The sequence below is a fragment of the Ranitomeya imitator genome, chromosome 5 (assembly GCF_032444005.1).
Source record: "Ranitomeya imitator isolate aRanImi1 chromosome 5, aRanImi1.pri, whole genome shotgun sequence".
NCBI lineage: Eukaryota > Metazoa > Chordata > Amphibia > Anura > Dendrobatidae > Ranitomeya > Ranitomeya imitator.
In genome coordinates this window covers 513047002-513063215 of record NC_091286.1, presented here as the reverse complement: position 1 = coordinate 513063215, position 16214 = coordinate 513047002, and the positions used below count along the sequence as shown (strand labels likewise).

Below are 16214 nucleotides of genomic sequence, written 5' to 3'. Positions count from 1 at the left end.
TCAACCTGCAGTGAGCCTACTTTGTGGTGTAAGGCCTACTAGCAGTGTCTGTCTGCGCCACTTAATACAGCTGTCCTCTATTTAAAAAAAAAAAAAAAAAAAAAAAGGCTGATTTTCAGCTTGTCAGAATTATAAAACTGCATTGGGGCCACAAGTGTCGTTGTGGTCTACAAACTGAGTCTTCCGCTCCAAGGTGTTCTCTATGTTGCCTCTCCCTCGCTTCTATCTTGAAGCTCTTGTTAAGTAGTTGTTAAAACCACACTGCATTAGGCCTGCAAGTTGGGTCTCGGTTCTACAAACGGTGTCTTCCGCTCCAAGGTGTTCTCCAGGTTGCCTTTCCCTAACTTCTATCTTCAGGCTCTCATTAAATTGTTTTTAATATAACACTGCATTTGGCCTACTTGTTTTGTTGGCCCTACTAACGGTGTCAGCCGCTCCTTGATGTTCTCCTACACTGAACAAACCAGTGCCGCGCCTGTTTACTTCTGTTACCAATTTTGAACTGCATTTAGCCTACTTACTGATTTGGGCCTACTCACTGTGTCTCATTACAGTTGTACTCCACTGAACAAAGCAATGCCCCCTGGTTAGTCCTGTTACCAATTTTGAACTGCATTTAGCCCACTTTATTCTTTGGGCCTATACCTGTGTTTCCTCCTTATCCTGCCCATTGCCCAGCCAGTGATGAGTCTGCTGGTACCCAGAATGCTACATTCCCCGTGCATGCTACACAGCCAGAATGTGACCCTGCTGAAAGTCAGGTTCCCCTTCCTGCATACCATACCACCTTACACGGGGACAAAGAGGAAGGTGCACATGAAAGTGCAGGTTCCTTCATCAGGTGGGGGGGGGATACTCATTGGCGACGTCACTGGCACAGGGCCCCTCATAGTACGCAAAAGTGTCGCTGCCGGTGGGAGGCGCCCCCGCCGTGCAAACACACCGCCGTACTTTGAGGGGCCCTGTGCCAGTGCCAATGCCGAGTGGGCCCCCCCTGCTTGCTCAGGATCACAGCACTTGCAAAGTTGAAATACTTACCTCTCCCTGCTCCACTGCCGTGACATGGTCCAGATTTCTTGGGCCCACTAAATACTTGAACCAGCCCTACCACCCACAACTTTAGCCAAATGACCCCCAATTTCCAATGCCTAACTATTATAAGGTAAATTAAGATTGACAAGCTTCAGTAACAAGAATGGATGTTTTTGCCATTAAAATGGGCACTGTAGGTGTTTTCCTGGCCTCCACTCACTGCCGACTATGCTCCCCTATTGACTTGCATTGGGTTTCGCGAAACCCGACTCGACCCTAAAAAACTAAAAGTCGCTCAACCCTAGTCACCACCCATCTTGAAAAGTTTTCCCCCTCCCATATACTAATGTACCACAAACGGGAAGTTTATATCGCCAACCATTCCCATTTTATTTAGGTGTATCCATATAAATTGCCCACTCTGTATATAGAAAGGATGTAAAACTGCCTGTCATAGTGAGTTTTTCTCATCCGTACAGAATAGATAGAAATGTTTCAATGTAATCTGCATCTCCTATAAGTATATCAATGTCCATTGTAAAAATTAAACATGTAGACTCCACGTCATGAAATACTTGCTGACTCCTAAGCAGAAAGGTGTTTATTTATTTAAATATGAATTTGATTTTTACAGCTGCTTCATGACCCAGAAGTCAAGGTGAATCTCAAGATTCAAGTTTTAATATACCCAGTTCTCCAAAGCCTTGATTTAAATACTCCATCTTATAAAGAAAATGCCTACATGCCAATACTGCCGAAGACACTGATGGTCCGCTTCTGGAGTGAATACTACACTACGGATCGATCGCTGTTTGATGCCATGATGGCCAACGAGCATATTCCATCTCAATATGCTCACTTATTTAAATATGTAAACTGGAGCACTTTATTGCCAGGAGATCTAAAAAAGAATCATGTGTACCAGATGCCTGACAACCAGAATTCGTTGTTTGTGAAAAAGTATCCAGGACTCTTGGATGTTAGAGCATCTCCTTTGTTGGCAGAAGATGAAAAGTTAACTGGTCTGCCATTGACATATGTAATCACGTGCATGTATGATGTGCTTAGAGATGATGGCTTTATGTATGTATCCCGACTTAGAAATGCTGGTGTACATGTAGTACATGAAAATTATGACAGTGCCTTCCATGGTATACTTTTAATGAACACCGAACCATTCACTCTTTCTATAGCAGATCGAATAGTAGAAAATTACTTACACTGGCTCGATACTAATTTGTGACAAGTCTTCCAAAAATAATTCAACTTTTGAATGTATTACGTGTCAATTCTACCTACTGAAACCTGAGAGCCATAAATGTTATGTCTTGTTTTTCTCAAACTGTCTTTTCAAATCGACTGTATTCATTTGCCATTAAATTGTTTTTGACATTATCCATTTGAAATCAAAGTAATTATCACATGGGTAGCATGGCTATCGCTTAACTATATTTGGAGACTACTAGAATGGATCAATCCTCAGTTCCTAAAGAAACCTGAAGAAGCTGTATGACTAAGAAAACAAGGGCAAAAACTTTTTTACATTGGCTTGTAAATGTAATGTGTACTAGCTGTACAGGAGAGGAAAACCTCTTCCATTGGCATGCAATGAAAGTGGAGACAAAAGTTCATTTGAGAATGTCACACAGGCCACAACTGGCAATCTACCAAGTCTGACATTTGCCCAGTTAGCTGGTGGCTCTGAGGTGCAAAGTTGGCCGCTGGCCTTTTAAAACTTTTGAATTAAGCCCCTGTGTGCGCGTGTTCTTGCTTGCATGCGCTGGCAAGGCTGCAGCTCTTCATCCTTCCTCTCCCCTCCCCCCTCAATCTCAGCGATCAGGGTGAGTGCCAAGAGAGAAACCTTTTTAATGTGTATACAGCAGTTGCAGCTTTACCTGTATAAGGTACGTTGACTGCTGTATATACATTGTATAGGTGATACTGCAATTATACACAGGCTATATATTGTGCTAGCTATTAAACCTGTTCTACACCTGGTTGACAAGCATTTTTATTGGTACATTTGTGTGCTATGTTAAAGGGAAACTGTAACCAGAAATAAGGCTGTTAACCTTTAATCAATTTAATCAACCAAGGTATCAGTTTAAACTACAGACACTGTTAGGTTGGCACTGTTATACCGATTAATGAGCAAAATCCTGCTGGCAGGTTCATTTTAAGCTGCCTTGTTCAGTAGTGAAAACTTTTACCTTGACTTGCTCTAAAGATTTTGTTCTTAAACGGGAAACCAGGTTGGCCATGGCCGAAGGCTGGATGTGGCAAATAGTGGATTCAGTAGGCATATGTTTCCCCTTGACTTTTGTTGATGATCATAGCGTGAGCAAGTCTTAAGAGAAACTGTTTTTTTAGTTTTAAAGTAAAAGGAAGATCAGGGTCGGTTGATGCCAGAATAACTCTCTGAATTAATACCTTTGTACCTTTTTAAATGGTCTGGCTATGGTTTTAGTCAATGAATTTTAACCCAATTTGCTTGTCAACCATTCTGGTGCCATTGCAAAGACCTCTTGTTGAGTTAAGGTTGCTCATGAATACGGCACTAACTTGTAAATTTAGTCTGAGGAGGAATATCGCCAGGAGTTAAGGTGTTTAAGAACTCCATTTGCTGCTTCCTCATCATTTCCAGTGTCTTGCTGAATTGAATCATGTAGCATTTAAATTCAGACCGAATTTGTCTTGGAAAACTTTCATTCAGTTCATGTGAATATTGGATTTTTGGAGTTATGATTGCAGAGTTTGCAATGCTTTCGGCATCCGCAATACATCAGTTTTCAATGCAAATGGAAAGAATTTCAAAGATACTTTCCTCAAGTCCTGGTTCTTGAAGTTATCCATCTCCAAACTTTGGGAAAAGCCTTGATGTTTTTCAGGGTCATTGTCCTCCTTGGCTATGAATGTTTTGATCCAATTTGAGGACTTGAATATTCCAGCAATTGCTGTTCTTCATGCATGCTTAAATTATTTCTGTTCTTCTGCCATGTGGTACAACAGGAAAGATTTGTTGAAAATCTCCACCAAAAAGGATGACCCCACCTCCGCACAGTTTTCAGAGGGAACTTTTGGACTTTCAGCCATGAGTTCTTTGTAGAATTTGTCAACTGCCTTTGTCCATGACTATCAAAGAATCGCAGAGTTGGAAAGCACCTCAAGGGTTAGTGTCCAACCCCTTGCTCAATGTAGAGCAGGATTCATTAAACAATCTCAGACAGATGTCGGTGCAGCCTCTGTTGACCTCAAATGAAGGCAAACTCGCCACTAGTGGTGATCGAGTATACTCGTTGCTCAGGTTTTCCTGAGCATGCTCGGGTGGTCTCCGAGTATTTGTGAGTGCTCGAGATTTAGCTTTTGTTGATGCTGGCTGCATGTTTTACAGCTGCTAGCCAGCCTGAGTACATATGGGGGTTGCTAGGGAATTTCCACATGTATTCAAGCTGTCTAGCAGCTGCAGCAACGAAAACTAAATCTCCGAGCAGTCACAAATACTCAGAGACCACCCGAGTGTGCTCGGGAAAACCTGAGCAATGAATATACTCCATCACTACTCACCACCTCAAATGATAGCCTGTTCCACTCATTGATCACTCTCAAAAAGTTTTTTCCAATCTAATATGTATCACTTCCTGTTCACTTTCATTCCATTACTTCTCGTCTTTCCATCTGCAAATGAGAATGAGGCCGGGATCACACATGCGAGAAATACGTCCGAGTCTTGCATGGTAATACCCGGCATTGCCGCCATCACTCAGGAGCGGGGCGTGAGGCCGCATGTAATGATTTGTACAAATATATATATACTAGATGGCAGCCCGATTCTAAAGAATCGGGAGTCTAGAATCCATATATACTTTATTTATTCAAATGTAAGAATAATACAATTAATAAATAATAGTAAGAAAGAACAAAAAATGGCTGCACTCACCAGCTCTTGACAATTCTTGTTATTTAAGGTACAGTTACACAGGATCCATGAACATGCTTATGAGGGGAGGGATGAAAGACATCAGACGACAACTTTGCGTGTTGTGGCAAATGCCACAACAACGGTTCTTTGCTTAAGAACAATAATGTAAATAAATAATATGTATCAATAACAGTAGTGTATAGTTCATAGGTTTCGTCAAACTCAATCTGACAGGTGCCCCGCCCCCTATCAAAGTGTATCAAAGTGTGTAACCCCTCCCCTCCCCTTGTCTGACGGCTGGTATCCAGCTGTCCCTCCTTGTTTGATTCCCCCTTTTGATATAGTTTAATATAGTTTAATTTGTTGTAGTTTTGATATTATTCCCGTATTTTGTGGAATAACACATGTTTATAATTATAGCCTAGTCGTGTATTTATTTTACACGTGGTTTATAACACCTTTCTCATTTGTTTTATAATAGATTTTATACGTATCCCCGAGTTTGATTCTGTAAGCTTTTGTTTTATTCACAGTGTATTCATATAGTGGAGAACTTAAAGCTGTTTATATGTGTCTCTACTGAACACTATGGTGAACATTAACTAAATGTTTATTTTCCCAAACAGAGAATCTGCTGTGGGTATTTGCAGTGTATTCATATAGTGGAGAACTTAAAGCTGTCTATTTGTTTTTGTAAATGGTGAACACTAACTAAATGGTGAACATTATCTAAATTAGGTTAACTGCGGTTCAGAGGTTCATAACACCTAGGTCAATTTATAGCACCTAGGTCAAGCAATTGTTGTTGTATTTGCGTACCCCATAAATGTTTATTCTCACAAACAGAAAAGTTATTGTGTCCTGAAGATGGCATCTGAGGTTATTTGTTTTTTGTATTAGCTTTCTCAGAAAACAGCTGTGTTATCTGAGGGTCAGATATTTTTGTACAAACTCATGCTGTTTGGTGATCTTTGTGAAGCAGAACTTTGTTTTATAACACATTTGTACTTGTATTGTACCTGGATTGATATTTGCTTTCTCTTTTTTGTGTCCTGAAGATGGCATCTGCAAAGTTATTTGTTATCTACTGAGGCCATTGCAAGTTGTGTTTATTCACATTGTAGCAGGTTTTATCCTTGTGGCTGCCTTATATACACAGAAGAGATATGCACCAATGTCACAACACAAGTTATAATATGACCCAATGTTACAACACAAGTAAGAAGCGGCGTGTTTTATACGAATAAAAACCAAAGACACGATATTGTAAAAAAAAAAAAATTTAAAAGATTTATTTCTCACGATAAAACAGCATCTCAAAGACATTTCAACACTATAAAAAATTCTTACAGAATATAAAAAGTAAAAACATTAAAATAGTACAATGAACAATTACACTTCTTACAAAATAATTAATATAGAGTTACAAGGCGAGTACAGCATTTTAGCCAGTACATTCTTTACATCGTGAGCCACATGGTTTGCAGCATCGGTAGAGACCTTATTTAGGTAGCAGAGTTCCACGTGTGGAACCTAAGGAAGGGGAATGTAAAGATTGAATTGTACGGGGAGCCGCCGCTAACTTCAGCGGTGTAGATACAGAGCGTGTCTCACTGTTGGTAATTTTTAATTCATCTAAAAGCTTCCTAGTAGCGGTATTACCCACAACTGTAGACGCCATATTTAGTTCGGCCATAGCCTGCATAAATGAATCCCAACTCGGCGGTAAATTTCTACTGTTCAGAGCATGGCTCTGCGTTGTACTACGTACCAAATCCAGTAAGTTAGGCCCTGGTATTACGGATCCTTTGAAAATAAATTCAGCATTATTATTCCATGCTGTGACATTTTTATTCTGCAGCAGCCTGTTTAGTAAAAATTCAGCATTCTTTTTATATCTTTGGTTTATATTATATTAGCTTTTTGTCATAGGTCAGGGATTTTTTTTTTTTGCACTTTATTAATATGCGGTTATTAGTCATTTAGGACTTATGTTATCATGTTTTTTGCACTTTATTAATATGCGGTTATTAGTCATTTAGGACTTATGTTATCATGTTTTTGCACTTTATTAATATGCTGAACACATAGGTCAGGGATTTTTGCACTTTATTAATATGCGGGCCACATAGGTCAGTGATTTTTGCACTTTATTAATATGCAGGCCACATAGGTCAGTGATTTTTGCACTTTATTAACATACAACACACAAGAAATAGACATTTAGAACTTATTTATGTTATTATCTTTATGCACGTTGCCTGTGCTGTCTATAATTTGACTCTATCCTTGTTTTGTTGAAAATAACTGGACATACATAAGAAACCGGGCAATATATCTTTATAGAAATAACACTTCTGCACTCTTTGTGCATTTCTATCAGTTTTATTCATGCATTTATAACACACCATGTTTGATATTGGTAATTTGATTCTGGGAACACATTTTAAGTTACTTCTGCACATGTATTACTGTTTTTAGGCCATATAAATAGAAAATTATGTAGAAACCCAAAGTTTTGATAAGTGTATGAAAATACACCAATATTAACTATTTGTGCTATTTTAGGCGTAAATTTGTCCTATATGTATAGCAGTCAGGAGTTGGGGCGATGAAATATGTGTTACAAGCGTAGTGAATTGCAGATATATTCTACAGTGTATGTCATTTTGAGAAATGTGTGGCATAACCAATGTATACAGTAACAGGCGGAATGACTGAGTGTAATATTGCACTCAATACTGTGCAAAGGGTCTGAATACTTATGACCGTGTGATATTTCAGTTTTCTTTTTAATAAATTCGCAAAAAATCTACATTTCTGTTTTGTTCAGGCATGATGGCGTGCAGAGTGTACATTAATATATATATATATCTCAGAATGCAACTGAATAGTATTGCTAATTAGGCCATATAAATAGAAAATTATGTAGAAACCCAAAGTTTTGATAAGTGTATGAAAATACACCAATATTAACTATTTGTGCTATTTTAGGCGTAAATTTGTCCTATATGTATAGCAGTCAGGAGTTGGGGCGATGAAATATGTGTTACAAGTGTAGTGAATTGCAGATATATTCTACAGTGTATGTCATTTTGAGAAATGTGTGGCATAACTAATTACCTATTACGGCCACATTTCTATGCAGTGTATTTTAGAACCAGTGTTTCTGGCTGCAGACTGTAATGTGTAAGGTATTCTCATTTTTATATATTGTATTTTATAACACACCATGTCGTTTATATAATAATCACAGTTGTGTCTCTACAGGACAACGTGGCTTACAAAGACATTTCATTAATATAAGTGTGAAACTGACAGACAAGCACAGCTGTGTCTCTACAGGACATGCTGGTCACTAGACAGCCAGAGTTTCTGTGGGGGAGATATACTAACAGAGGTTCTGTTGACCCAATAAACCGGTGTAGAACGTACACAGAGAGCAACTTACAATATTTACTAAGGTAGCGGAAATGAGTTTACTGCAGTTATCAGAGCATTGTATTTTATTTGACAGCCACAAGTCACACAGGTCATGATGATAGTGTATCTGCAGCATGTTATTTGGAAATAAAGAAGCCTTTTTTGTATTCGCCCGCATTTTATATAAAATCTGCATAAAAAAATCTTCTTGGCTACACCAAAACACGTAAGAAACAAATGTATAACTTTTAGATCTACCGCATCCACAGATATTATTCCAGCGTTCTTTAATTCTACATTATTTTAGCACATATTAATTTCACAACTTTTATATGATATTTATAACACTCATTTTATATGAGTTTTCTAACACATTTTCACGGGAATATTATATATATATATTTTGTGTTTTGCGCAATTATTTGACACTGTAATTCGCATTTTATATAAAATATGCATAAAAAATCTTCACATTCTCACGGGAATATTATATATATATTTTGTGCTCTGCATCATTATTTGACACTGTAATTCGCATTTTATATAAAATCTGCATAAAAAATCTTCTTGGCTGCACCAAAACACGTAAGAAACAAATGTATAACTTTTAGCGCTGTCGCATCCGCAGATATTATTCCAGCGTTCTTTAATTCTATATTATTTTATCACATATTAATTTCACAACTTTTATATGATATTTATAACACATTCTCATTTATAAGGGATTTATAACACAATATTGTAAAATCATTTATTGGTTCGCGGCCTTACTAATATCCTTTGAAAATAAATTCAGCATTATTATTCCATGCTGTAACATTTCTATTCTGCAGCCTCCTGTTTAGTAAAAATTCAGCATTCTTTTTATATCTTTGGTTTATATTATATTAGCTTTTCGATAATCCCGGGAGTGCCATCTATCTAGCCCGAGTATTTTTGTTATCTCAAAAGGGTGTGACACAGTCCCATATATTATTCCAGCATTCTTTAATTCTACATTATTTTAGCACATATTAATTTCACAACTTTTATATGATATTTATAACACTCATTTTATATGAGTTTTCTAACACATTCTCACGGGGATATTATATATATATATATACTGTATATATTTTGTGTTATGCACCATTATTTGACACTGTAATTCGCATTTTATATGCCGCTGCTTTTTCTTGTTTTTGTGTAAAAATCTCTGGCAGACAGGCACAGCTGTATCTCTACAAGACATGCGGGACACACCAGAGACATTGGAAATTGGGGGTTATAATGTCGAATTCAGAAAATAACCATTTTATATTGAATGACTAATGATTTCTATAGGCCTACTTTACTATGAAATTATGCATAAAAAATCTTCTTGGTTAACCCAAAACCGTAAGAAACAAACGCATAACTTTTAGCTCGAACACATCAGCATATATTATTACAGTTTTTTGCTGAATTAAAAATTATACAGTTATTTCATATTTTTGGGGCTTCATGACAGGAGAAATTATTGATAGAAACCCAGAGTTTTGATACGTGTATGAAAATACACCAATATTAACTATTTGTGCTATTTTAGGCACAAATTTGGTCTATATGCATAACAGGCAGGAGTTGGGGCGAAGAAATATGTGTTACATGCGTAGTGAATTGCAAATATATTCTGAAGTGTATGGCATTTTGAGAAATGTGTAGCATAACCAATTACCTATCACGGTCACTAGATGGCAGAATATCATATTAATTATACATTGGGGTTTACTTTTGGAAGCTTATAAAGGCGGTGTGTATGTGCACAGGATGACTTATTTTGTTTTTATAGTCACTAATATCCATATTAAATGACTCTTTAGCTTTATGAGTAAGAGACAACATACAAATAGAATCCTTTTCCCTAGTAGTTTTATATTCTATGTCTGATATATTTCTACACAAAGCTACAAAACTATTTTGTAGTTTATAATGTATCACAGTAGTTTCATGTGAAGTTACATCTTAGGTTCTGTTCAGACTATTGTAATATCTATAGCTTAAAATAGAGCCAAATAGCTACTTTCAAACACGGACATACACCATTGATTTTCGTCACAAATGGATCCAATATATCTCGTGTCACGGTTTATTTTTACCGCGTTGCGGTTTAAAGTTATAAGCATTTAAATAATAATTTTCTCATTAGATATGTGACTCGCGATATTTATTTGCTTAGGTTAGATCATTTTCAGTTTAACAATACATTTTATCACAAAAATGACCTTATCTGGGGCCCTAGAAACAACATAGCAGCATTAGTAAGCCCCTTTCTTTTTACATTATCAAGAATCCTTGGGTTAAGATAACGTCAGTTTATATGCATAAAGCATTTAATATAGTGCACCAAACATGATATGGTTTTTGATTTCTATGAACTGTCGCGAACAAATCATATAAGGTTAAATATATGAATATTATTGAATATAATGTTTTACTATTGTTTACAGTATTTTATTTTCCGGGTGTTACTTTTGTTCATGTACTACTGGTTTCTTCCTCAGTTGTGATTTTTACCTTTTCTATATAAATATGGGTAAATGAATTGGCCATTATAGATTTATGGCGCTGTAAAGAGAGAGGAGAATTACAGAAAGGAGATGGCTGCAGGCAAACACACACACACAACAAACACACATAACATACAGAAAACACACAACACATACAACAAACATACATACACAACATACAGAACACACACACAACACAGAACCCACACACCACAAACACACATAACATACAAAACACACACACAACACATACAACAAACATACATACACAACATACAGAACACACACACAACAAACACACATAACATACAAAACACGCACAACACATACAACACACACGACAAACATACACACACACACACACAACACACAGAACACATACAACACATGCATCACACACTTATTGAATATAATGTTTTACTATTGTTTACAGTATTTTATTTTCCGGGTGTTACTTTTGTTCATGTACTACTGGTTTCTTCCTCAGTTGTGATTTTTACCTTTTCTATATAAATATGGGTAATTGAATTGGCCATTATAGATTTATGGCGCTGTAAAGAGAGAGGAGAATTACAGAAAGGAGATGGCTGCAGGCAAACACACACACACAACAAACACACATAACATACAGAAAACACACAACACATACAACAAACATACATACACAACATACAGAACACACATACACACACAACACACAGAACACATACAACACATGCATCACACACAACACACATAGTGTATAGTGCGCTTACATTTTAGACCGCGACAGTTCATAGAAATCAAAAACCATATCATGTTTGGTGCACTATATTAAATGCTTTATGCATATAAACTGACGTTATCTTAACCCAAGGATTCTTGATAATGTAAAAAGAAAGGGGCTTACTAATGCTGCTATGTTGTTTCTAGGGCCCCAGATAAGGTCATTTTTGTGATAAAATGTATTGTTAAACTGAAAATGATCTAACCTAAGCAAATAAATATCGCGAGTCACATATCTAATGAGAAAATTATTATTTAAATGCTTATAACTTTAAACCGCAACGCGGTAAAAATAAACCGTGACACGAGATATATTGGATCCATTTGTGACGAAAATCAATGGTGTATGTCCGTGTTTGAAAGTAGCTATTTGGCTCTATTTTAAGCTATAGATATTACAATAGTCTGAACAGAACCTAAGATGTAACTTCACATGAAACTACTGTGATACATTATAAACTACAAAATAGTTTTGTAGCTTTGTGTAGAAATATATCAGACATAGAATATAAAACTACTAGGGAAAAGGATTCTATTTGTATGTTGTCTCTTACTCATAAAGCTAAAGAGTCATTTAATATGGATATTAGTGACTATAAAAACAAAATAAGTCATCCTGTGCACATACACACCGCCTTTATAAGCTTCCAAAAGTAAACCCCAATGTATAATTAATATGATATTCTGCCATCTAGTGACCGTGATAGGTAATTGGTTATGCTACACATTTCTCAAAATGCCATACACTTCAGAATATATTTGCAATTCACTACGCATGTAACACATATTTCTTCGCCCCAACTCCTGCCTGTTATGCATATAGACCAAATTTGTGCCTAAAATAGCACAAATAGTTAATATTGGTGTATTTTCATACACGTATCAAAACTCTGGGTTTCTATCAATAATTTCTCCTGTCATGAAGCCCCAAAAATATGAAATAACTGTATAATTTTTAATTCAGCAAAAAACTGTAATAATATATGCTGATGTGTTCGAGCTAAAAGTTATGCGTTTGTTTCTTACGGTTTTGGGTTAACCAAGAAGATTTTTTATGCATAATTTCATAGTAAAGTAGGCCTATAGAAATCATTAGTCATTCAATATAAAATGGTTATTTTCTGAATTCGACATTATAACCCCCAATTTCCAATGTCTCTGGTGTGTCCCGCATGTCTTGTAGAGATACAGCTGTGCCTGTCTGCCAGAGATTTTTACACAAAAACAAGAAAAAGCAGCGGCATATAAAATGCGAATTACAGTGTCAAATAATGGTGCATAACACAAAATATATACAGTATATATATATATATAATATCCCCGTGAGAATGTGTTAGAAAACTCATATAAAATGAGTGTTATAAATATCATATAAAAGTTGTGAAATTAATGTGCTAAAATAATGTAGAATTAAAGAATGCTGGAATAATATATGGGACTGTGTCACACCCTTTTGAGATAACAAAAATACTCGGGCTAGATAGATGGCACTCCCGGGATTATCGAAAAGCTAATATAATATAAACCAAAGATATAAAAAGAATGCTGAATTTTTACTAAACAGGAGGCTGCAGAATAGAAATGTTACAGCATGGAATAATAATGCTGAATTTATTTTCAAAGGATATTAGTAAGGCCGCGAACCAATAAATGATTTTACAATATTGTGTTATAAATCCCTTATAAATGAGAATGTGTTATAAATATCATATAAAAGTTGTGAAATTAATATGTGATAAAATAATATAGAATTAAAGAACGCTGGAATAATATCTGCGGATGCGACAGCGCTAAAAGTTATACATTTGTTTCTTACGTGTTTTGGTGCAGCCAAGAAGATTTTTTATGCAGATTTTATATAAAATGCGAATTACAGTGTCAAATAATGATGCAGAGCACAAAATATATATATAATATTCCCGTGAGAATGTGAAGATTTTTTATGCATATTTTATATAAAATGCGAATTACAGTGTCAAATAATTGCGCAAAACACAAAATATATATATATAATATTCCCGTGAAAATGTGTTAGAAAACTCATATAAAATGAGTGTTATAAATATCATATAAAAGTTGTGAAATTAATATGTGCTAAAATAATGTAGAATTAAAGAACGCTGGAATAATATCTGTGGATGCGGTAGATCTAAAAGTTATACATTTGTTTCTTACGTGTTTTGGTGTAGCCAAGAAGATTTTTTTATGCAGATTTTATATAAAATGCGGGCGAATACAAAAAAGGCTTCTTTATTTCCAAATAACATGCTGCAGATACACTATCATCATGACCTGTGTGACTTGTGGCTGTCAAATAAAATACAATGCTCTGATAACTGCAGTAAACTCATTTCCGCTACCTTAGTAAATATTGTAAGTTGCTCTCTGTGTACGTTCTACACCGGTTTATTGGGTCAACAGAACCTCTGTTAGTATATCTCCCCCACAGAAACTCTGGCTGTCTAGTGACCAGCATGTCCTGTAGAGACACAGCTGTGCTTGTCTGTCAGTTTCACACTTATATTAATGAAATGTCTTTGTAAGCCACGTTGTCCTGTAGAGACACAACTGTGATTATTATATAAACGACATGGTGTGTTATAAAATACAATATATAAAAATGAGAATACCTTACACATTACAGTCTGCAGCCAGAAACACTGGTTCTAAAATACACTGCATAGAAATGTGGCCGTAATAGGTAATTAGTTATGCCACACATTTCTCAAAATGACATACACTGTAGAATATATCTGCAATTCACTACACTTGTAACACATATTTCATCGCCCCAACTCCTGACTGCTATACATATAGGACAAATTTACGCCTAAAATAGCACAAATAGTTAATATTGGTGTATTTTCATACACTTATCAAAACTTTGGGTTTCTACATAATTTTCTATTTATATGGCCTAATTAGCAATACTATTCAGTTGCATTCTGAGATATATATATATATTAATGTACACTCTGCACGCCATCATGCCTGAACAAAACAGAAATGTAGATTTTTTGCGAATTTATTAAAAAGAAAACTGAAATATCACACGGTCATAAGTATTCAGACCCTTTGCACAGTATTGAGTGCAATATTACACTCAGTCATTCCGCCTGTTACTGTATACATTGGTTATGCCACACATTTCTCAAAATGACATACACTGTAGAATATATCTGCAATTCACTACGCTTGTAACACATATTTCATCGCCCCAACTCCTGACTGCTATACATATAGGACAAATTTACGCCTAAAATAGCACAAATAGTTAATATTGGTGTATTTTCATACACTTATCAAAACTTTGGGTTTCTACATAATTTTCTATTTATATGGCCTAAAAACAGTAATACATGTGCAGAAGTAACTTAAAATGTGTTCCCAGAATCAAATTACCAATATCAAACATGGTGTGTTATAAATGCATGAATAAAACTGATAGAAATGCACAAAGAGTGCAGAAGTGTTATTTCTATAAAGATATATTGCCCGGTTTCTTATGTATGTCCAGTTATTTTCAACAAAACAAGGATAGAGTCAAATTATAGACAGCACAGGCAACGTGCATAAAGATAATAACATAAATAAGTTCTAAATGTCTATTTCTTGTGTGTTGTATGTTAATAAAGTGCAAAAATCACTGACCTATGTGGCCTGCATATTAATAAAGTGCAAAAATCACTGACCTATGTGGCCCGCATATTAATAAAGTGCAAAAACATGATAACATAAGTCCTAAATGACTAATAACCGCATATTAATAAAGTGCAAAAAACATGATAACATAAGTCCTAAATGACTAATAACCGCATATTAATAAAGTGCAAAAAAAAAAAATCCCTGACCTATGACAAAAAGCTAATATAATATAAACCAAAGATATAAAAAGAATGCTGAATTTTTACTAAACAGGCTGCTGCAGAATAAAAATGTCACAGCATGGAATAATAATGCTGAATTTATTTTCAAAGGATCCGTAATACCAGGGCCTAACTTACTGGATTTGGTACGTAGTACAACGCAGAGCCATGCTCTGAACAGTAGAAATTTACCGCCGAGTTGGGATTCATTTATGCAGGCTATGGCCGAACTAAATATGGCGTCTACAGTTGTGGGTAATACCGCTACTAGGAAGCTTTTAGATGAATTAAAAATTACCAACAGTGAGACACGCTCTGTATCTACACCGCTGAAGTTAGCGGCGGCTCCCCGTACAATTCAATCTTTACATTCCCCTTCCTTAGGTTCCACACGTGGAACTCTGCTACCTAAATAAGGTCTCTACCGATGCTGCAAACCATGTGGCTCACGATGTAAAGAATGTACTGGCTAAAATGCTGTACTCGCCTTGTAACTCTATATTAATTATTTTGTAAGAAGTGTAATTGTTCATTGTACTATTTTAATGTTTTTACTTTTTATATTCTGTAAGAATTTTTTATAGTGTTGAAATGTCTTTGAGATGCTGTTTTATCGTGAGAAATAAATCTTTTAAATTTTTTTTTTTTTACAATATCGTGTCTTTGGTTTTTATTCGTATA

At 35.7% G+C, this 16214-nt stretch overlaps 1 protein-coding gene across 2 annotated transcripts in view; it reads left to right on the top strand.

Annotated features, from left to right (window-relative positions):
* LOC138638294 (arylacetamide deacetylase-like) overlaps positions 1 to 2427 on the top strand; it is a 168904-nt gene extending 166477 nt beyond the window's left edge. For both annotated transcript variants that reach the window (XM_069727496.1, XM_069727497.1), the window contains one exon: positions 1667 to 2427. In XM_069727496.1, the coding sequence (XP_069583597.1) occupies positions 1667 to 2275 (609 nt within the window). In that variant the 3' untranslated portion in view covers positions 2276 to 2427. The remainder of the gene's footprint in view (positions 1 to 1666) is intronic.
* The last annotated feature ends 13787 nt before the right edge of the window (positions 2428 to 16214 follow it).